General features: G+C 38.6%; 1 protein-coding gene across 21 annotated transcripts in view; it reads left to right on the top strand.

Moving 5' to 3' along the window:
• CSDE1 (cold shock domain containing E1) overlaps nt 1–24298 on the top strand; it is a 28519-nt gene that overhangs the window by 1697 nt on the left and 2524 nt on the right. For 2 of the 21 annotated variants that reach the window (XM_083617364.1, XM_083617375.1), the window contains exons 2-21: nt 2659–3050; nt 3696–3855; nt 5898–6047; nt 7673–7871; nt 9876–9985; nt 10337–10429; nt 10847–10944; nt 11764–11845; nt 12213–12341; nt 12500–12625; nt 12870–13082; nt 14848–14988; nt 15246–15404; nt 16213–16320; nt 16923–17098; nt 19110–19222; nt 20503–20622; nt 20812–20990; nt 21545–21708; nt 24147–24279. In XM_083617364.1, coding sequence (XP_083473490.1) covers nt 3730–3855; nt 5898–6047; nt 7673–7871; nt 9876–9985; nt 10337–10429; nt 10847–10944; nt 11764–11845; nt 12213–12341; nt 12500–12625; nt 12870–13082; nt 14848–14988; nt 15246–15404; nt 16213–16320; nt 16923–17098; nt 19110–19222; nt 20503–20622; nt 20812–20990; nt 21545–21708; nt 24147–24279 — 2619 coding nt within the window. In that variant the 5' untranslated portion in view covers nt 2659–3050; nt 3696–3729. The remainder of the gene's footprint in view (nt 1–2658; nt 3051–3695; nt 3856–5897; nt 6048–7672; nt 7872–9875; nt 9986–10336; nt 10430–10846; nt 10945–11763; nt 11846–12212; nt 12342–12499; nt 12626–12869; nt 13083–14847; nt 14989–15245; nt 15405–16212; nt 16321–16922; nt 17099–19109; nt 19223–20502; nt 20623–20811; nt 20991–21544; nt 21709–24146; nt 24280–24298) is intronic. The other 19 variants (XM_083617381.1, XM_083617382.1, XM_083617366.1 and 16 more) reach the window with 15 other exon arrangements.

The following is a 24298-nucleotide window of genomic DNA, read 5'->3' as shown; positions in this document are numbered from 1 at the left end:
TATATGCATGGTTACAGCTCAAACCCATACATGTCTGTTCAATAGGATTTGCACTGAAAAATTATGTTTAGGATTGCATTCAGCCTCCTGTATAATTTCTTTTAATTACTGCTATCTCTTAATTGCATGTGGATTCTTCTGATCTTGATTACCAATATTCTATTTAGCTGATACCAAACACTGTTTTCAAAGACAAAACTCTTTGGTAGATGTCTCTGGAAACATGTAGCAATGCCTTGTTAGTGTTGCAATCTAAATATGGCTGCCACAGCTTACATCAGCTGTGTAGACAATGTACAGAAAACTTGACTCGTGTCAACAAAGTACAAAAAAACCCCACAAAGATCACTTAAGTCATAAGGGGGGAATACAATTGAACTTGCTTTTTACTGTGCCTAACTTGAGCTAATCCTTTGTGGATTTATGTGTTATCCCAGAGTCTGCTGCATTGGAGGCTTGGCAGCTGCACTGGGTGTTTGCCATTGGGAGGTGTATTTATAGCAGCTGAGCTGAAAAGTAAAGAATTTAAAGCACAGACATACACACTACTGATTTCACTGAACTACAGTCCAATGCTTCACAACATGGGAGGATCAACATATTTTGCCACCAAGTACAGGGAGTAGTTAGGTTTCAACTGATTTAGAAGCAAGCCCCTCTGAGCTTGGGAGTTCTGTGTAAAATATGCATAGGAATTAAGACTACATTCAGTGGAATAGGCACTCTTAAGCATGCTTATGTTGAAGTAACAACTTTGTTTTAGTCAAATTTAATTTCAAGGAGGTGCTTAGTAGTACAGCATAACAGCATTCTAGATTACACCAGCTAAGCTAACCTGGTTCTGTTCTTACAAAAATGTTCAATTTTCTTATCCTGCATGCTGACCTTCCTACTTTGATTGGCTAGGAGAGATTTGGGATGTTCCTTTTTTGTCTTACTAAGTTTCTTGGACTGTTTTTAACTCTAACTGTACACCAGCAATAATATATGGAAACACTTACTATTCAAGAGATGTTGTCTTTCCTCCGTAATATGTTGTCTTTCCCCAAAACATTGTGGGTTAGGAAAGACTACAGAAGTATAAAAACAAAGATGTGGGTTTTTTTTAAAAAAAACAAAAAACGATTTACTCATGTTTAGCTCTTCCTGCTCATTCCCCTCTCAAGATCACAATCCTTTTTCACTATCCTTCCCTTTATGTTAACTGGCTCAGCTGTTGCACAGCATCATTCTGCATTCCATGTCCAGTGAAGTTTGGATGCTGAAAAAAATTAGCACTAGGGTCAGATTTATCTATCCGTTACTGCATCATCCTGACTCTATCATATAGGAAAAGAAATATGTAGCCCCTTCATTAATGAGAAAATACGTTACATAGATACTGTTGATTATTTATTATTAGTGTATTATAAAAGACAAAGTAATAAAAGCTAGTTAAAAACCATAATTAAAATACACCAAAACATATGCCTAGAGACAATGAAGACAATGAATGAAACAAACACTAATAGATGTACTGCTGGATAAGTGTTTAATGGTTATTGTATTTGTTTAAAAACCAATTAAAAATTGTGTGGTTTGGTTTGGTTTTTTAAAAAAACTAATTAAAACCAGCAGTAAAATACAGTTTGCCATGGCAGTGGCCCAGTGGTCAGTATTGGCTGCACCTTAGTTTTCAAAGTCCTGTTTCCGCCTGCCAGCGGAAGAGGAAGCCAGTCTAACTTCTCTTGGGTGGGAATCCCATAATATGGGAGCAGGCTCAGAAAAGGCTCTCTTGTGTCTCCACCAACCATGTTGATGGAACCGAGAGAAGGTGTTCACTTGAGATTCTTAGCACCCAGGCAAGTGTGCGTGTGTGTGTGTGTGTGTGTGTGTGTGTGTGAATGTACTGTTTCTTCCTAGTGCATTGGGTTTGGAAACAAATTCAATACACAACTTAAAATGTAACTTTTGCATTTGTCTTCTGCTATAACTGTCAGGCTCAGGATGAAAAACAAAACAAAAATATACTTGCATGTTTCAACTCTTAAATCTTTTAGCAGTGTTCTTTGGTATTGGCCCAGATAAACTGCAGGGATTGGTTTGGACAAGCAGCTTACAGCAAATTTTTGTTGTGCTACCTGCGTAGTTATGCTTGTTGTTGATATTATATAATAGCTTTAAATATTACAAATTATTGTACTGTTATGTTAGAGCATGATAATATCAACATTTTAAGATTACCATACTGCTTTCCTAGAAAGCAAGTAAAAGTTCATTTTGGAAAGAAATAGACATTTCACATTTGCTTTTGCATATCTGTGGTGATTTGTGTTCGTCTCTGATCTCTGTTCCTGAAGCAACAGGAGTTTATATTCTAGTTGTGAAAATGTTCATGACTCAAATACATGCTTATAAACGTATTGAAACTGGTTAAGAAGGCCTGATCAGTATATAAGCATTAGAATTTACTAGTAATTTCTGAGATTCTAACCAGATGTTATGTTCAGTGCAATTTAAGATTTGAGCTTAGTAAAAAGGTAGAAGCTTTTTTCAAGCATTAGTAAAACATTGGAGTTGTGAGAAAGATCTGCTCAGAAGGATGGGATCACATCTGTTAAGTGTCCAAAATGTCTAAAAGTTGTGGCATAATAGACTTCTTATTTGTTTTCTCTCCAGTATGAAGTGTAACAGAACAGAATTTACCACCTGAAACTGCTGCTTCAAGTTCAGATCAGGAAAGGAACACATCACATCGTAACAACAAAACAAGACCAAAGAAGAGTAAAATTTACACTGAAGACACAACACTTGATCTGAAACAAGAAGTTTGTGCCTACTCAACAGCTTCAAAAGAGCACGTCCCAACGCTGCTAGTAGTCTTTGTTTTCTTCAGTGCTGTGCTGAAACTGCCCAGTGCAGCACCAGTTATTCCTTATTAGCTTGATAGATCACTTGTCTCTTGCTATCTCTTTTTTTTAACAATAGCAATCTTCAAACTTTGAAACGTGTGCTGAAACGAAGAATTCGCGAATACTACTGAAAGTGCAATATTAGAATATCACTGCGAGGTTGGTGCATGTACTCGTTAAAACAGTAATAGATACTGGAATTAACACTACTGTTCGACATGAGTTTAAATAATGCTTTTATTTAAATCCTGACTGCCTTCATTTGGTCAGAATATCAAAAGCAGAGCTAACATCTGGCTGTGGTGCTTATGTTTTTAAATGATTCGAGTTCATCAGTATTGCCATTTGGTTATATTTGCTGAGCTAACTGTGGAATGCAATCTTATCATTGTAGCTATTTCATTAAGCTTTCTGCTACTATTTTCCAGTTTCTCCCTTTTGAAATCAGTTTACTCTAATGCTATAAGTCTGGATCTCAAACTTTCTCCATATCCTTCTCCCAATTACTAGTATCGGTCAGTGAGTCTCCATTTCATAAGCTGATAGGTTTAAATGTTAATTGTCTGCTATAAGGACAGCTGAATTAATAGTAACCATGAGTTCAGTTAGCATCCACCTTCTGCTCTCCATTTCAGAACCCCTCTTGAGGTAAAATAAAGCTATTAAATGCTTCCTTAACTAGCACATCAATCCCTTCTTGTCTTAATATGTTAGGAGGCTGCCAGAATGGCAGCTTTTTATGACACTGGATAAGTGGCAGATATACATTGACAAGGTTGTCTTGTTTGATTTTGTTATATGCAGCATTATAAAATTAAGTTGAAACAGGCGTAAAAATATGGCAAGCACCTGGAAAGAATTTGTTGAATTTTCCATGCCGTCTTCTCCCCCTACTGCATACGTTAGTGCCAACCTGGGCAATGCATCTCCAGTCGGACTGAATTTATCACCTTATGGCCAATCAGTAAGTTCTTTTGCCATACTAGCAATATTCTTAAGGGTAAAGCCAAGCTAGCTCAGATGGTGTGATGCAACAACCTCCTTTGAGCAAAAAAAAAAAAAAAATGTGGCCAGTTTGCAGATTACTAGCAGAAACGTCTGCTCATTTTGGAACCTCTTATTAAACAAAGCATCCTATAACCCTGCCAAAGTGCAGTGAGCAGGCTAAAACACTCTTAATTTGACAGTTTCAGTTTGAAAATCATTTCACACTCACCCCTCATTCCCAACCATTCTTTTCATTGGTCATTGTACCAGGCCTAGTTCCTGTTTCAGGGCAATTGGTTACCTCTCCAGCTGTTTAAAATCAAAACTACCCTAATACTCAGATAATTTTGGGTTTCTTTTGTTATTACTCTGGAAAACCCCAAAACAGAGAGATCCAAAGCTTCCTTCAAATGGCCAAAGGCAGCCGATTCAAATTTTGAGCCTTTTTGAAAATGAGCAGAGTATGCATCTGCCAAATTTTGTCTGTGACAACTCCACGTCTATCTGGAATACGGTTGATAGCTAGCTAGTTGAAACATGTCCTTCCTCAGCCTTTACTAGCATGGAAATTGTTCAGGGGTTCTCCCCAAAAGCCTGTAAGATTGGCAGCGAACTACTAAGTTTAAAAGTTTATGTCCTTGAGAGACAATGTGTTTGTTCTCATGTCTAGCATAGTTATATGCTGGGGAAGGGGCTCTCTTCAATCCTCTAAAGACTTGTTTATTACTCAATAATGAAATGGAAAAGTAGTTGTGATGCCATAAAGCATAATTAGGCAAAATTCTCAAGCCTCAAGATCGTATTTCAAAATAATTGAGGGCTGCTGAAATGGAATTATAAGTGCAGCCCAGAAAAGGGCCATAGCACAGTGCTAGAGCACATACTTTCCCATATACAAGGTCCCAGGCTCAATCTCTGGCAGTTTCAGTTAAAAAGCCCTTTCAACAGGGCTGAGTAAGACCTTGTTTTAAATAACATTCAGCAGCTGCTGATCAGTAGCACTGAACTAGATGGACTAATATTCTGATACTTTATAAGGCAAATAATATTCTTAAAATAAGAAAATAATCCAGGAAAAAAAGCTTCTAAAATCTCTTGTTCATTGCCCTAAAAACCCTGAAAATGACTGCTACTGTACATCAGTGTAGGAATTTCTTTCCTGCATTATGGATTTGACATAGTAAACAGTAAACCAGCAACTGTTCATGAATACAATACTGGTGCAACATGCTCTGTAGTATAGAGGCCGTAAATTGTTGCTGGAGCAATTTCACTTCAGTTCATCTCTGTGCAATACAGTTGATGTTTGCTTAAATTTATTAAATAAAGGTTGAGGAGAACTGAGACCAGCTGTTATCTTGCTGCCAATGTTCCTGGTGTCCTAAATTTAGTTAATGACCAGTTTTGAAGTGCTCATTACTTGAAGTTCAGGTACTAGTCTCTCTTCTCCAAATCATGAGAAGGAAAGAAAGACTTCGCCTGAACCCTTAGGGTTAATGAACACAGATAACATAGCGTTATCTGTGTAAAATTCCAGTTTTTGAATTGTTACTGTGTGAATGTACTCTAGAACCTATGTAACAAGCAGTTTTTCTGTGTCTCATTAATAGTGCCAGTTCTTCTGCTATCCCTTTCAAATGGGAAAATATAAAATGCTATTATAATTCTATCTGGACATACTGTTTGCTGCAGTGCAAGAACATGCAACATGTTCCAACTCTTAGCTCAATCCATTACTCAGTTATTTCAAATGACACTTCTCCCTTGTGAGTACTTTCGTGTAAGAGCTGGTCAGAGTTCTGGTAGTATGAGCAAATCAGAACATTGTTGGAGAGGAATTGACCTAGAAATAGTGCTTGCTAATACTATTTATACTGTAATCCTATTTTTAAAAAAGAAATTTGGATTGATTGCTTTCGACTTCCAGCTCTCTTGAGAAATGGAATTTGATAATTACTTGGATGTGTTTAAAGATGTGCTAACTATTGACTAGTTATACTGTGTACTATGTTATCACAGCTGTATGAGATGGAGAACCATTATACTGTGTCATCAGATCCTCTCCCCCCTCCTGCAGCTCCCCCTCCTTCTCATCCTTTACCTTTCTCTTCATCTTCTACTTCATCCGGGTCTAAAAAACAGAAGAGGACCCCTCTTTATCAGAGATCTGTAAGTCAGGGCAACTTGACAGACATGGAATCTTAGCATGGGGATCCTTTGCAGTTAACTCATCTCTGTATATGTTCTCACTTCTAACTTCACTGATATTAAATCTCCTCAACAGGTTAAAGGATAAAATTCCACTTGAACCAGCTGGAAATCTTGCTGGGTTCTTAAAAGGTGCTTTCCTGTATCTGTTTCAGAAACTTAATGAAAGCTTGGTCATGTGTGTGTATGTGTTGCAACTTCATTTTATTCTTTCTGATAAGTTGATTGAATGTATCTTGCCCACTTAGATTTATTTTCCTAAATCTTCGAAAGAATGATGGCATAGATAATATAAATTCCACTTGATACACTTGTAATAGGAAACAGTTTATAGCAAGCACCTTCTCCAGATGCATTAATTTCTAAGTAGGGAGTTGTTGCATCTTATGTTGCCAAAAAATGAGTTGCAGTATATCTTAGTGCTTTTTGGTTGGCATGTGTACAAGAGAAATGACCACTATTCTGTATTTCATAATGTTATCTTAGTGCCTGTACTAGTTGACAAAAAACCAAAGTCTCTTTCAGCCCAATCCTATACTCAGAAATCCCACTGAGTTCAGTGGACCTTGCTCCTAAGTAATTGTCCATAGGAGGATTGCCCACATGCATCTCCAAAAGCTATATGTGGGCTTAGAATCTGGCATTGTCCTTGGTGGGTAGGTCAACTCTGATTAATAATGATGACAGCAAATGGCATTATTACCAGCATAATGAGTAAGGATCTGTTTGGTTATAACTGTGCTGTTGGACTATTGTGTTTAGAGCTTCTTACACTTGAAACTTTTGTGCACTTAATGGCTCCTTGGAGTTGCAGGAATTTTAGGTTTGCTTTCTTAAACAGATACACAGGAAACTGCAACATATCTGTAAAATATATGGTCTCAAAATGCATGATTTTGGCAATTTCTTGCCTTGAGCCCTTTGACTTGCATGATATGTTCACTGATTCTTCTAACAGCAAAAGTTAAATGATACCCTAATACTAACTTATCTCTGGATTTGGTTTGATTTAACTTAAGATAGCAAAATTGTTTTTAAAGTATATTTATATCTATGTTTCTAGAAGATTAATGAGAATTCAGTAGGGCAGTTTTCTCTGTTTTCTGGCATTAACCAATGTATTTATGGATAGAGAAGGAGCATTTAAGCTGAATGAGTACAGCAAACAATTATGAAAGTTCATAAGATATTAGGCCTCCAGTTCAACAAGGGTAGAGTAGGTGCTAATGGAAATTGCCTTGAGATTAGCAAGCTTTTGTTTTTGCTTTCTTGGTAGCCTTCTTTGGCAAAGGCAAGTTTATACTAATGACTAATTTTGAATAAAGTATTAACTTTATTCTGTATATAATGGGAAAATATAATGCTATATTAACCGCATATAGATAAATCCCACAAGGTAAATGTGGTTTAGTTACTGATGAATCTCAGCTAGACAAATAGTGTACACAAGCTGTGCCTTAGCTGCCAGAAACTTGCTTGCTTATCTGATGCTCTTTAATGCACAATATGTGTTCTGTGTTCCCTTAAGTATGAAAGGTGATGGGAATTGCTTTTGGAGGATTTCACAAGTTATCTTTTGCTTTCAGATGAGCTTTGATCCAAACCTTCTCCATAACAATGGACACAACGGGTACCCCAATGGTACTTCTGCAGGACTGCGTGAAACTGGGGTTATTGAAAAACTGCTGACCTCCTATGGATTCATTCAGTGTTCAGAACGGCAAGCTAGACTGTTCTTCCACTGTTCACAGTATAATGGCAACCTACAGGAGCTTAAAGTGGGAGGTAATTCATCTGGTGGAATTCTCTGGGTTCATAACTGAGGCTCTTTACATGTGTGATGAGGATTAGCACCTCTTAACACTAGAGATGTGCCTGCCTAGTCAATAGTAGTTAAACCAACCATTAGTTGAGAGAGCCAAAGTGAGGCCTTGTGTTTCAATTTATGATAATTTTTTGTTTTAGTTTCCCATTTTCTGTGGATTGTTTTTATGTACACTGCTTAGAAATGCAAATAAGTAATATAGCAATGTCATAAATAAATGATAGATAGATAGATAGGCTTAACTACAGTGGTGCTTTGGGTTACATACGCTTCAGGTTACATACGCTTCAGGTTACAGACTCCGCTAACCCAGAAATAGTGCTTCAGGTTAAGAACTTTGCTTCAGGATGAGAACAGAAATTGTGCTCCGGTGGTGTGGCGGCAGCAGGAGGCCCCATTAGCTAAAGTGGTGCTTCAGGTTAAGAACAGTTTCAGGTTAAGTACGGACCTCCTGAACGAATGAAGTACTTAACCCGAGGTTCCGCTGTATATGGATGCTTCTATGATGAAGATACATTGAGTAGAGTATCGTAGAAACTGGTTTCCCAAACTGTGTTCTGGGAAGCTCTTCCTTGTTCTTCAGTAGAATGGCTGATAAGTTTGCTCACCACTACAGACTGCTATCAGGGTGGGATGTAGGGCTCATGTTAATCCCCTTATTTACTAACTACATGGCCAGACTATTTATTTCCTGTGTACAGTTAAGTGCTGTTTTTAACTTCTAAAGCCCTAAATGGTTTGGAGCCAGGCTATAATAAAGGCCACTATCTTCTGTATAATCCTGCCCAAGAACTGAGGTTGTTCACAGAGGCCCTTCTCACTGACCCTTCAACAATTTCAAAAAGTGATAGTCCTTGAGGGCCATTTCTGGGATGACCACCACCTCTAAAATTCTGTCTCTCAGGCAACACTTAACTGCCTGTCTTTAGGAGGATAGTTTAAATAGAAAAGTTTTATCAGACATTTGTGCTCTTGCTTGGGCTGCTGTGAGTTTTACTGTTTTCTATTGGTTTTTAGTGCACACTGCTCTGATCTCAGAAAGGAAGAGGGTGATACAAATTATGTAAAATAAATAAATTTTCCATTGCACTGTGCAGCTACAGGAGGCAGTTGTGTGTGTTCTAGAATGCACTCAGTTTCTCTCTGGCAGGGCTGGAACACCTGTGGCGCTCAAGGTCTGACTGAGCTACAATTCGCAGAACCCATTACCATTGGCCAAGCTGGCTGGGGCTGATGGGAGTTGATATCCAACATAAGAGAGGGGCAGAGATTCAGTATCCTTAAGGTAGAGCAACAGTGAGGCCCAATCTGTGTGCCCTCACAAGGTAATTATGGCCCTAAAAATACAAGAGCCCTGCTGGATCAGACCAAAGGCATATTTAATAAATTCTTCTTCTCCTCTGACAGTGGCCACCTAGATGCCTTTGGGGACCCTAGAATTTGCTTTAGCCTTTTATAACACTTAGAGTTGTTTTGGTAGATGAAGAAACGTGGTGGAAAATACCTCCGGTATCATAAAGTTGTGAAACCAGTGGACTAGAAGAATGGGCTGTGAATGCTGTACAGAAAGAGCCTCTCATTTTGCCCACTCTGAGTTCATGAGCCAGATTGACTGACCGAGGAGAATGCAGTCATGTTTTAAATTGTTATTTTGATCTTAGCATGCATGTGCAAGATAAATGCCACTGACTGAGATCCAGGGGAACCATTTACATGCAAGCAACTCATTGGGCTTTTTTGTAGTTTTCGAGAGTTCTATCCTCAGGCAATCCTCCCCGTCTCCAATACTACACAGCCTCAAAAGCCGTCTTAAATTTGCATGCAAATTTAAGACTACTTTTGAGGCTGTGTAGTATTGGAGACAGGATTGCCTGAGGAAAGGTAAAGCTGTGCTTGTGAATTATTCCTGTTAAGTGTTACTAGACCGGTCCTGTGTCATTGATAAAATTTCAATTGCTTTACAGATGATGTTGAATTTGAAGTATCTTCTGACCGGCGAACTGGAAAACCGATTGCTATTAAACTGGTGAAGATTAAAACAGAAACATTACCTGAAGAGCGAATAAATGGACAAGTTAGTGGCTATGATAAGCTTTTTCCATGCATGCGATTTGCATCTGCTGTGGTCAGACAAACAAGGGCAGAGTTGAGTGTAGCATGCCTCTCCTTGGTTGCATAGAAATATTTTTCTCAAATTTAATTTTTTCCACTTGTTTTGGCAAGCGCGTAAAAATTGGGGTTTTACCTAACCAAGAACAATTCTTACAGTTAACAAAAGTACTGTAAGATATAAGCTTTGCAGCATGGCATACTGTTGTGGGTTACCTGTAAAGTGCATCCCCAAGTGTATTATAGAAAACTAACAGTCTGATGCATAATGCTGCCTCTGGAAATAATTAGCAATGGATTTTTTTTTGACTGGTAGGTTGTGTGTGCTGTTCCTCACAACTTAGAGAGTAAGTCTCCAGCTGCCCCGGGTCAGAGTCCAACAGGGAGTGTATGCTACGAACGTAATGGGGTAAAACTTATGTATTTACTTAAACTTTTTGACTGATCCTCCAATATGATTTAAACTAAAATACTTGCCAGAGTAGACAGTGAAAAAACTGTACTTGCTTTAAAAAGTTAAAATTTAAATTGCTAAAAACTTATTTATTGAAATAGAAAACATCTGACTTCATGTTTTGACTGTAATTCTGAAATATTTTCACAACTTCAGTCTAGAATTATATGGCTAGTTAAAATGAAGCAGAAAAGTTAACTGTTTACTAATGTCTTCACTGTGACTATTTTTTAGTTTCATAAAATGCTAATAAAACATCAGATATTCTGCACACTTCCCAAGTTCTGAAACTCAGAAGTTTAAACTAACCAGGACTTTATAAATTTCTCTACTCATAGCAAAATATTAATGATATCAAATTTTAATTCACAGGAAGTGTTCTACTTAACTTACACCCCAGAAGATGTTGAAGGAAATGTACAGCTGGAAACCGGAGATAAAATTAACTTCATTATTGATACAAATAAACAGTAAGTAGATACATTGTAATGACTGAATCCATGTTGGCTCTAAGGTAGTAAAGTTCTCCAGAAACTAGTGTTACTACTTGAGTTGAAGTATACTTAGCAAACTTTGCAAAGGCCATTCAGATCAAGTTTCTGAAGAAGCTTTGTTTTTGAGTGGTTATTAAAATTGCTAGTCAGTTTGGCTTTTTCTTTCACAGACAAATGGATAATCTGCAGTACAGCTATCTAATAGGAAACTTGCCTTTTTTTTTTTTTTTTTTAGACCTAAATGTGAATGTGTACTTCAAGTAAAGAGATTGTAGCAGTGTGATGTTTTCATCTTAAAATCTCCTGGTCATAACGAAAGAAGATTTATGTCTTTCCAGTTTGTAGAATAGAATTTAGCACATTAAACATATAAGGTGACCCAGTATTCCACCAACTCATGTAACTCATCCCTCCTAGTCCCCCCACCCCAATCTGCTCTGGTGGGATAAACTAGGGTTTCAATATGTCTGGGAATTCCTGGACATGTCCTTTTTGAGGGGAAATTTACATTTTAAAGCAGATGTCCTGGATTTGGGGTTTAATTTTGTGTGTGTGTGTGTGCATGTATGTGCTCAGGCAACCTGGGCTTGGTGGCAGCGGCGGAGCTATCAGGCGATAGCCCTAAAAACAACAATTTTTGGTGTCCGAATTTTTACTTCTTGAAATATGGCAACCCCAGATAAACACAACTGGAGTCACTCATAGAATTTAAGAATCATTCTGTAGTTGGCTGTATTGTGATAAGTCATTGAATTATATTTTCCTTATGTGACCTTCATCTACTTTTTCCCATAGTACTGGTGCTGTAAGTGCTCGTAACATTATGCTTTTGAAAAAGAAACAGGCTCGGTGTCAAGGAGTAGTTTGTGCCATGAAGGTAAATTAACACTTAACTACTTTCTGAAATTTACTTGTACAGTTATGGAACCACGTAGGTGTGGAGGAGAAGGTGTATAGACTTATTCTAGTACTTTTGAGACAGAACTTCCATGTAAGGTTGCTTGGGAGGAAGTCTCATTGAACATTAGATCTTGCATCTGAGAGAGCATCTGAGATAGCAGGCATTAGATTGGGCTTTATATAATTCACTCATTCCTCCTTTAAAAAGTTTTTATATATGCACATTTTTAGCTGTAGATCTTTCTAATGACTATTAGTCACCAAAAAAAATACGTTTTATTCCAGCTAGGTGGATATAGATCAAGATAGCATCTCTTTGCTTAACGATCCTATTTTCTTCTTAGGAAGCCTTTGGATTCATTGAAAGAGGTGATGTTGTAAAGGAGATATTCTTTCACTATAGCGAATTTAAAGGTGACCTAGAAGCCTTACAGCCTGGTGATGATGTGGAGTTCACAATCAAAGACAGAAATGTAAGACCAAATTTCTTAACTCCAACTTAAATTGTAAATGCATGACATTGCAGGAACTTCCTTAGATATCTCCATTAGATTTGTATGTTGTGTGACCTATTGTTGGTCCTTGTAACTACTTAACCAGTTGACTATTTGGTTTAATTTTCTGCTTATAGGGTAAAGAAGTTGCAACTGATGTAAGACTTTTGCCTCAAGGAACTGTTATTTTTGAAGATATCAGCATTGAACACTTTGAGGGAACAGTAACCAAAGTAATTCCAAAAGTACCCAACAAAAATCAGGTAGGAAATGTCTTACATTATTGTGTACAGAAATTTATTTGTAAATGTTTGTCTTAAAGTACTTTGATAGTCTGTGACACTGAGCAAATTCAGTAACGGGAAACAAATTGGGTAAATCATTAATGAAAGAGGCATCCTTGGGTGCTACAATGGAAGATGGAACTTGTTCAGCTCTCAGTTGATGTTTTAAAACTGTAAAATCCTGGAAAGCTCTAATATGGCCTTTCTTTTGTACTCTGATCAGAATGACCCATTACCTGGGCGTATAAAAGTAGACTTTGTGATTCCTAAAGAACTTCCATTTGGAGACAAAGATACAAAATCAAAGGTGACGCTGTTGGAAGGTGACCACGTTAGATTCAACATTTCAACAGATCGGCGTGACAAATTGGAACGAGCCACTAATATTGAAGTTCTTCCCAATACTTTCCAACTCACTAATGAGGCTAGAGAAATGGTAAGTAATTAAAATGCATGCCATGTCTACTTTCATAGGAGTATGTTCCATTGAACTCAGTGAGAATTACAGCACAATTCTATAGAGATCTACTCGGATGTAAGTGTTCTACACAGAGAAATAGGATATAATTACTGTTGCCTCATTTAGCATTGCTGGTACTGTAGAATGATGCTAGATTTATGTAGCAATGAACACTGAAATAGTCCTGAGAAGTTGTCTGAATCTTCAGCATGTTGCATTTCTCCTGGCTACGTGAGGAATTATTTTCCAAGGAAGCCTTTGATAGAAGATGCGGCGAGCTGCAGTTTTACAGAATTCTAACTTTAGTTCTATATGTCTATATACATACTATAAATACATTTCTATGTGCACAATAGAACATCCTCATTCTCTGCTGTCCCCTCCTGCCCTTGTGCACCCTCAGATCCCCAACCTCTGGGTGGTTGGGAAACCCTCTGGAGCAGATTTGGGGGGTGGGGTCCTGGTGGTGGAGAGGAAATGGAAGTCATTTATTTTTTAGATAAGTGACCAAGAAATATAATAATAAGCATGACAATGGGAGGGCATTCCAGTGCTGAATTGCTCCCATGGAGAAGGGAGTACATGAAACTTGCATTTGTAAAATAGAAAATTTTCTGATTTACAAATCCCATTTTAAAGGAAATGTGTAGCAGGAATTGCATTGAAATCCTTCTGTTGCCTCTTTCCACTTTATCTCAGTTTTCAGAAAGTTTTGCATCTTAAAAACTGATGTTAAAATTCAGAGAGCAATTTGAGCTTAACCTCAAAGGCTTGCAAGTTCAGAGCCATGTTGGGAGTTGTACAGCTAGTTGCACAATGTTTTGAATCCTCCATCTGAGAATACAGTTATTTTCAGTGAATAATGCCTCACAGTTTTTTCCACTCTGAGGAATTAGAGTGAGAAAAGGAAGAAAAAGCTTTGTGAGAAGGAAACAGTTCACTGAGATATTGTCTGCTTGCTCTGGATTTGTCTTAGAGTTTTCCTAAAAACTACCATTTATCTGAATCAATAAGCTTTTTATGCTCTTCCATTGTAGGGTTTTTCTGGCGGGGCGGGGGAGTGTTGGGCACAATTACTGCCATAGACGTGTCATTATTTTATAACATTTATTTTTCGCTTGGTTCACATGTGGCTTGAGTTCTCTCATTGACTTATTAGGCTGATGACTGTTTTTTAAGTCACGGAGAGAATGCCTAGAGTGGGGGTAGGCAACCTAAGGCCCAGGGGCCGGATGCAGCTCAATCACCTTCTCAATCCAGCCCGCGGATGGTCCAGGAATCAGCGTGTTTTTACATGAGTAGTATGTGTCCTTTTATTTAAAATGCATCTCTGGGCTATTTGTGGGGCATATGAATTCGTTCATTCCCCCCCCCCCCCTATAGATAGATAGATTAGATAGATAGAGATAGATAGATAGATAGTTAGTCTGGCCCCCCACATGGTCTGAGGGACAGTGGACCAGCCCACGGCTGAAAAAGGTTGCTGACCCCTGGCCTAGAGCATTGTGGACTAGATGGTATTCTGTTGTACCTGACAGATATCCTCTAAGGCAGGGTTTCCCAAACTTGGGTCTCCAGCTGTGTTTGGACTACAGTTCCTATCATCCCTGACCACTGGTCCTGCTAGCCTAGGGATGATGGGAGTTATAGTCTGAAAACAGCTGGAGACCCAAGTTTGGGAGTCCCTGCTCTAAGGATTCTTCATCAGCTATAGTTACTGACCTATGTGTTGCATCCACAGGGTGTGATTGCCGCAATGAGGGATGGCTTTGGTTTCATTAAATGTGTTGACAGAGATGCCCGCATGTTCTTTCACTTCAGTGAAATTCTAGATGGCAACCAGCTCCACATTTCAGATGAAGTAGAATTTACTGTGGTTCCTGTAAGTACAATTTTGTGCAATTTAAGTTTACCAACTTCATGTTGCTTCAGGTCATTTATTTATATTTGCTGACTTACTATGCTTCATTATTATCTTTCATCTAATAAGATCTCAAGATTGCTTACGGTACTAATTAAAGCAGAGATAAAACTAATAATGAAAACAGCCAAATAAAATAAAATAAAACAATACAGCATCAGCTGCAGAATTCAGTCACTTTTTATCAATTTATCAATTTCATAACCTTCCTCTTCCAGGATATGCTGTCTGCTCAAAGAAATCATGCTATAAGGATTAAGAAACTTCCAAAAGGCACTGTTTCATTCCACACCCAGTCAGATAATCGTTTTGTGGGCACTATAGAAAAGGAAGCCACTTCTGCCAAATCCACTAGTCCAAATAAAGGCAAAGAGAAGGTAATACTGCCTGAGGTTTTTCTTCTGTTTCTCTGTAAAATAATAACTGAAAACTTCTATAAAGATTAGACAAGGAATATATTTATAAACATTCTCTGGCTGAAGATAACAGTTTCCGTACTTTTATATTTCATGTGTCCTTTGAGATGGATAAACACACATATTCTAACAAGATAATGGAAGTACAAAAGCTGGTCTTGCAAGTGTGTCTAAACTTGATTTACTTAGTGCGGTTGCAAGGTTTGAGTTTTCTATAAGCATAATGTAGATTGTTTTTGGTTGTAGAAATAAACATAGGTGCTGAATCCTAGGAGCATCTCTCCTATGAACTTATTCTTATACAAAGTATCTAGTGGAAACATACCTGTTGCATTAACCTTCCTCATTGCTAAAATAGTTTAGGGCCTTAAATCAAATCCTGATTACACTAATGCTAGCAATATCTCTGTTCAGTGGAAACTAGGTATTATATATTTCAGAAACTGGTCATGAGTTACCTAATTGATACTACTTTCCTGTATAATCCCAAGTAGAAAAAGATAGGATAGGCTTTCTTGAAGTTCCAACAGTGATTGGTTATACATCATTTTAAAAAATGAGGTGTTTCCCTGTATAAATACATCTGTGTCAAAACTAGTGAATTTCATGATTACAAAACTTAGTATATTTTCTGCCACTGAATACCTATGTTCACACTACCAGTTCACATTTGTATTGACTGTCAGGCTGTGGTCTATTGGAAAAAGTTAAATTCTTCAGTTTTGATCCTTTTGTATTTTATTTCCTTCCCCCCTCGCCCCACTTTTAGGAAGCTGAAGAGGGAATAATTGCTTATGATGATTGTGGGGAGAAGCTGACCATTCCCTATCAGGCTAAGGATGTGGAAGGATCTACTTCTCCTCAGATAGGAGATAAGGTAATATGCATACTGTTTTTAAAAATGTAAGAATGCCCATGATTGTGTAAAATACTTCTAGAGATCCTTCTTGGTTTTTCAGTTTTCACTATCTGTGTTGATTTGTAATTATTACCTCATTACCTCCTTAATATTATTAGAGTATACTGAGAACTGGTGCATAGTTGTGGCCTCTCTTCAGAAGTTGAGAACCATTCAGGCTATGAACCTTACACCAACATCTTGTGTCCCTGGGTTAAGATTTGTTTAAGGCTGCTTTTGTGTAATATATTTTTTAAAAAATAAGATCTCCACAAAAAACAATGGTGTCACTATAAAAGACTGTTGTGAATTAGTATGTGAATCCCTTCTCTTGTTTGGCTACAAATGAGACTGCTGACGTTCAACTTTAAATGGCATAATAAGAGAGTACTGACTTTCAACCCTTGAGAATTGAATAGCCTCAGTGAGGGGATTTTCAAAAGAGAGCTAATACTACCATAAGTTGTTTTCACTTCTGGGAAAAAGCAAAATGTTCCATTAGATTACTTCCAGAAGTGCATGTGATCTTCCCAATGCTTCTAGAAGGCATTTTATTTTGTCTGATATCTTTTCCCAAATAGGTTGAGTTTACAGTCTGTGAAGTGAAGAGAACTGGGTTGCAAACAGCTACATCTGTAAGAATGCTTGGTAGAAACTACAGTTCAAAAAGGCTTTTAGGATATGTGGCAACTCTAAAGGATAACTTTGGATTTATTGAAACAGCCAATCACGATAAGGAGATTTTCTTCCATTACAGGCAAGTTGATTAGTCTAAGAGTTTGTTGCACATTAAATCAGGTATGGTACAGGCCGGATGAAGCAGCTTCTACATGGTCCATACAGCAGCACACAGGAGTCTCCACATCACCACTGACTGTTCCTTGAGACTACTAACAGTAATGTGGAGGTGCTCTGTATATTGGAAGGGGGTCCATGTGGTCAGCTCTTGCATCATGATGTCATGTGCTGCAGTCCCCATATGGAAACCGTTACCATCTCATTTAAGTGTGCTCCAGTGGTTCTGAAAAGTGGGAACCTCCTTTGGTGTACATATAACATCTGGAAGGAGGATGAAAATTTCCAGTGAGGGCACAGAATTCTGAGACAGGTGGAGTCTTCCTTCACCAGCCATAACAATTGGTTGAGTTGAATGCCTGCTAGCAGAAGACTCATAATTGGATTTGTGACTGTAACTACTGCTCCCCAAACAGGTTTAGGATGATGTGGCAGAAGCTTTGTTCCACTTGTATAATGCCAGTGCTGGATTAGTGTCTGCATCCCCAGATCTTTGCACACAGTAGCAAGCAAGAGTCCCTGTGCATCCTGCTGTGGAACAGATGGTTAATACTGAGTTGGTTGGTTTGCAGGGTCAAATAGCATGCTTTGTCTGCTCCGCGCAGACTGCATATTAACCTTAATGTGAAAAAATCTTCCTATAATCCTAAAAAAACTGAAACATGAGTGCTCTATGTAGCAGGGATGGAGAATCTCAGGCCTGGGTTCCCTGCAAGTTTCTGTCTGGCTCACGCTGTACAGCAGGGACGTCCAACTCCCAAGAAACAGCGATCTACTCCTAGAAAAATAAACTGGCAGTGATCTGCCCTTGAGCGGGGAGTTCAGAGTTGTTGAGTGTGGATAATTAAAATGAATCGCTCACCAACAACACAGCCGTTAACAGAAGAACACACACTAAACCCGGTGCAGGGAAAGACCAAGCGGGGAGGGGGACGGAGACATGATTCTAAATGCGAGCGATAAGGATCCCACGATCGACCATGATCATCCGGGGATTGACCTGTCGATCACGATCCACCGTTTGGACACCCCTGCTATACAGCAACAGACACACCCATTGGTATTCCGCTGCGCCAGAAGCGGTTTAGTCATGCTGGCCGCATGATGCAAGATGAGCGCCACACCCCATAGTCGCCTTTGACTGGACTTAACTGTCCAGAGGTCCTTTACCTTTACAAAGCTTATCAAAAGTATTATTCCAGTGTATGTGTGTAACAAGTTAAAGACCTTTCAGTCACTGGCAATAGCAAAATAGATATACAGTGGTACCTCGAGTTACAAATGCCTCAGGTTACAAACTCTGCTAACCTAGAAGAGTTACTTCGAGTTGAGAACTTTGCCCCAGGATGAGAATGGAAATCATGTGCTGGCGGCGCAGCAGCTGCAAGAGGCCCCATTAGTGAAAGCACGCCTCTAGTTAAGAATAGTTTCAGGTTAAGAACGGACCTCCAGAACAAATTAGGTTTGTAACTAGAGGTACCACTGTAGCTTTGATATATTGCTCTCTAAACTGGACTACAACTCCCATTGTCTCTGACTAGTAATTGTGCTTAGTTAGGCTAATGTGAGTTGTACAGCATATGCTGAGGGCATAGGTTTTTTGCTCCTATACTAGTGACATAAACATCCCCACTTTATATATGCTGCATATTCACATTTTATAAGCTTATTTTAATTTACACAAATAATGGCTGATGTAAAAAATACTCATGGAAGATCCATTTGTAATGTTATTGATAGTGGCATGCTATGGGTGTTGCATAGGGCTCTTATATAAAGTAAACATTTGACCTCTGGTTAATAAATTAGGTCTTCTACATGATATGCAGCCTGCTGCACTGTGAACGCTTGAAAAGAAATTAGAGTCTCAAGGCCATCCCATTTGTATTGGTTTGCTAAAAATGTAAATTTGTTGGGATGGCATTCTTGGTTACATTTATGCAGACTCAAGATTTCTTTATAATTGTTTGCAGTGAATTCTGTGGTGATATCGATAGCCTGGAACTTGGCGATATGGTTGAATACAGCTTATCAAAAGGCAAAGGAAACAAAGTCAGTGCAGAGAAAGTGAACAAGACACATGCAGGTAAAGCTGTTTTTAAATTTCTTTTAAAGCCAAATATTGGTCATCAAATGGTATGTACTTGGTGCTGACAATTTTGTGGATGCCTGCTTGTTGCATTTATCCCAGGTTTGAAAAACAGGAACTTAATTCCAGCCTCGGACTGTTCCACTGTAATGGTTTATTATCTAAAACTAGAAGTGAGAATTAGATCTGTCTTGGTTGCCTGAGGGCAATTCTTGCTTAGAAACAAGGCTAATTACAAACCTGTTCTATTCGTGTTTTGGATTAGATAAAACTAACACATATATGACATGAAAAGCAGGACAAAGGGGACAAATAAGTTGACAGCAACTGCTGCAACTTCTACTGCTGCTACTGTGAAAACAGTAAAAAGCTTGCATTTTAAAGCGTAGCCTTCTTGCTTGGGAACCCCACAAAGGATTTTGTCAAGTGTGGAGTACAAATCAATCAATCATGATATCATAATGATGTGTGATTGGCAGATGGCTGGCTCCACGCACCTGTCATATTTGGTCTGTGAGGCTAATCCTGATCAGGATCTAGCCCATGAAACCCAAAAGGTTCCTCACTCTTGCTATAAAGTGTTGTTTGGCTCTGTATTCCTATATGGTATTTTGACCGAAGCGTGGGAACCTTACTCTCTTCATATGGGTTGCAGATTCTGATATAAAATATTTCGGAACACTGTATTGGAAACTGAATAGCAAGGATACAGAACTAAAAAACTTTACCCTATAATTGCCACAAATTGTAGAATTGCACTACTCAATATTGGGAAACAGTGCAGTAGAAAAATTGACAGTGTAGCTACCCAGTGAGCTTATTTAAACTTCTGTGCTAGAGATGTAGTGTTACATCTTAGAATGTATGCGGGGAGTTGCACATTGGAATGTGATTCCCTCAGGTTCCATATACAAGGAAAACGTGAAGTGCATAGTTAGGTGTACTTTGTGCCCTTCCCAAACATATGAAGAAAAGCCAGTACTGACAGCATGTGGATGAATTGCTGTTTTCAGTATTCTCAGAGACTTTCCCATGACATCTAGTGATGTACTACTGTGTTTCCAGATAGCAAATATTAGGAAAAAAGTATTAAGGGCTATCTTTCTACCTAGATTCCATCCCCCCCCCCCTGCATTTTGCAAACCTGCCACTTCTAGATTTCCATACCTTTAGCCATGGTAGGACAGGTTTTACTTGATACAGGGTGACTCTGCTAAGCTCCATAAAGTTCTCTGGGAAAGATTGCTACTTGTAATGCGGATGACCTTGTTTTATAGTGAATGGCATCACAGATGAGGCTGATCCAGCTGTTTACACGGGTAAAGTAATTCGTCCTCTCAGGAGTGTAGATCCCACCCAGACTGAATACCAGGGAATGATTGAAGTCATGGAAGATGGTGAGTAGTGTGCCTTTCCAGTATTGGTTGATCTAATTCCATAGTTGGTTTGGTACCCTAATGAATCTTTCTAGGAAAGTTGGTTGAAGTGAGACTTGCATGTTACAATGTGATGTCTAAATGACATGGAAGCTGCTGCTTGAGAATTCTTAACCATGACACGTCTTTGTGTTATGCTTGCTTCTCCAGGAGAAATGAAAGGTGAAGTCTATCCTTTTGGAATTGTTGGTATGGCAAACAAGGGGGACTGTCTGCAAAAAGGAGAAACCGTAAAGTTCCAGCTTTGTGTCCTTGGTCAGAATGGACAAACAATGGCTTGTAACATTACACCTTTCCGCAGAGCCACCGTGGAATGTGTGAAAGATCAGGTGAGAGGACTTCTTGAGATGCAAGCCATGTCTTTGCTGTTTGTGTGATTTTTCTGCATTAGGGCCTTCTCTGTTTAAATACTGGAAGGAAATTATTGGAATTTAACATAGCATTCTTGTTCTTTTGCACCCAGCTAGATTTTGAAGGCCCCAAGTTTGACCTTCAAGCAGTTTAATTAGCTGAATTTATAACTTTCATTTGGGTGTAAAAGACAAGATTACAGTTCTTGAATCTTGATAGAAGCCAGGAAGTATGAAAATATTATTGATCATGGAGAGACCTGTTACAAATGTTTTCTCTTTTAGTATCTTATCGGGCAGGGCTAAAATGTTTTTCAAAAAATGAGGTCCGCATCCCCTTTTGTCAGGAAACATTTAAGATGATAGTAGAATCCATTTATTTCAGTGGGTCTACTTTGAGTATGACTATCATTGGATATCACCCTAAAAAGTCTAAATTACGTGCTGTCTGTAAATAAATTTCAGTCCTACTTGTAAACCATTTGATTGCTCATGTTGTGCAATTGATAAGACAATTTCCATCCCTTTTTCAGTTTGGTTTCATAAACTATGAAGTGGGTGACAGCAAAAAGCTCTTTTTTCACGTGAAAGAAGTTCAGGATGGTGTGGAACTGCAGGCTGGTGACGAAGTAGAGTTTTCAGTCATCCTCAATCAACGCACAGGGAAATGCAGTGCCTGTAATGTGTGGCGTGTTAGGTAAGCAAAAGATACTAATTTACCTTACTCCCTTGCAGGGGGAAAACCAAGCAATCCTGATCTGATTTCTTGATAGAAAATTGGCAGACATCCTTGAGCTGTCTCGAGTTGGAATCTTGAAAGTAGCTGCTGATGAACAAATTATTGAAAATCCATTAAGCTTTGTGTATAGGGGCCTTTCAGTGGCCCTTATTTCCCTTCTTTGTACCACATGGGATGAGTTAATGTTGAGGGTGTTGGTTTAAAAGGAAAAATTGGGAAAGAAGAGGAGGAAATTGGCCTACTTTGCACCATATTGTTATACATACTCCATTCATTGATTCTCTTCATTTATAGCAGCCTTCCTCAACTCTGTGCACTCCAGATGTTTTGGACTAGATAGCTGTCATCAGCCTCTGCCAGTACAGCCATGTTGGCAAGAGCTGATAGTTAAGTAGTGCCACATCAAAGATGTCTTTCATGAACTGATTTCTTTAGCATTCAACATACATCTGTTTGGGTTTCCCCCTCTGTTCGTTAATAAACTTTTAATGTTCTATTTCTTCACCTGTTCCTTTCAGGAACTCATTTTACACATTTGTAAGCTTGAAATACTACTGTGCCACTCATTTCCAAAACCTTTAAAAAAAAAATCATCAGTACTCCAGATACTGTGCAAGGACCATTTCCTAAATGTATTAATTCCTTGAGTAGTTACTCTTTATATATTTTGTTCTATCAGCTCTTTAACATCCTATTCTCCCATTTTTTTGGATCTGCGAAACATAATGGGTTGTGAACAAATGATCACTCATGCAACATGGCTTACCTGTCCTCTTTTTTTGTATTTAAGCCTCCTTCATTTCCCCCCCCCCCTCCAAAAAAGGTGCAGGGGATTGGGACTCTCAGGAGAGGTCTGGGGCAGCAATGGGAAAACCAGAAATTGGGTGGGGCCATCTTGTGACAGCAAAGCTCCCTATATGCTGTAGTCATGGGGAGGGTTGGGAAAGCCAGGTTTTGTGAACAGTCTTCTACAGGCAACTCCCAGTTTACAAGGGGGTTACGTTCCAAGGCACTGTATGTTTTAAGTTAATTCATGTGCATCTGAAACCCTTTTTAAAAATTCAAACACCCCATTCCACCCCTTTTTGTGACTTTTGGGGTCACTTCTGGCTTCAGCGCAATGTGTGCGTGCACAGTCAGTCATATGTCGGGCACGCCTTAAGTGGTCCCTGCCTGTACTTGCATTTGGACACAAACCATTGTGTGCACAAAAATCACTATAGTTTCATTACTGTTTTCCTTCTCGGTTCTTTCTTACCCTATAATTCAGTTATCATTGGTGGGTTTTTTTTTTAACATTAAGGCTGAAGCAGTTATACCTACCCTAAAGGTTGTAGTATTAGTATCAGTGAAACCACTTCAAAACATTTTGATCTTATTCTACCATTCCAATTGTCATTCTTAGCACAAAATTGTATTTCATTTATTAGCTGCAGTATTTCTTTCATTGCGCCTTTCTTGGCACTTTCATGTCTCCAACTTATGTTGTGGATTTCTTGCACTTTTTTGTTGTACTTTGTTTTTGTTATCCTGTTTTTCTTCATATTTTATTGCTTCCTGCATTCCCATTACTGTCAGCTTTATTTTGCATGTGTGCAGAAACAGAAGATAGGCACTTCAAATTCTCACGTATTTCCACTTTGTAATCATAGTTTCTGAAAGGTTTTCACATGGTTTATGACTTCTGGGAATTGGCTCAGTAGAAAGCTCACTTGCATTCCCAACAGCTTATCTTCTCTTTCACTTTGTGTGTATTCTCACTCCCCTCCTTTGCCTCTTGGAATCCTCAGACTGCACATCCAGTCTGAGATTTTATCTAGATTTGGGAGAGATGTGGTTCTTTGGGTGGGAAACACATTCTCAGGGATTCCCTTTACCTAATTTGAAGCCCCCTGCATTGGTCCACAACTTACTTAGTGAGGGGACTGTTCAGTACTGGTGTCTAATGGGAAATGTGCAAATACAGATGAATAATAGTTGAGCATTGTCTACATGCCAGAGTGCTAAAGATACTGGCAGTCCAGAAGCACACTTATATCTATTAAAGCTGCAGTCTTAACTCAGTGAAACTTTCACACATGCCATGATTACTGCCATGAGCATAATATTACTGCAGATTAGGAATGCATCTACCTGTTAGGATGCATTTTGATAATGGAATTTTATCCAACATCAAAACTACATTTGTCATTGTAGGGTGTCCATATATCTTGCACTGAATCCCCCTTCAAAATTAAACAGTTATTCCAGGGCAGTGTGGAAAAAGATACTAATAACCAGCATGAATGCTGTTATAGTAGAAAGTTGGCTTTTTCCTCTCTTTAAAAAAAAACCACACACATTAAAATACACATCTACATGTTTCCCCTAATGATTTAGTTTGTTTCTATTAACAGTGAAGGTGCTAAGGCCATAGCTGCTCCACGTCCTGATAGACTTGTTAATCGCTTAAAGAGCATTACTTTGGATGATGCCAGCGCTCCTCGTCTAACTGTTCTTCGTCAGCCAAGGGGACCGGATAATTCAAAGGTATGTTACAGGATATTTG

Source organism: Podarcis filfolensis, assembly GCF_964270895.1.
Source record: "Podarcis filfolensis genome assembly, chromosome: 6".
Classification (NCBI taxonomy): domain Eukaryota; kingdom Metazoa; phylum Chordata; class Lepidosauria; order Squamata; family Lacertidae; genus Podarcis; species Podarcis filfolensis.
The sequence above is the reverse complement of the archived record's forward strand: the minus strand, read 5'-3'. Positions and strand labels throughout refer to the sequence as shown.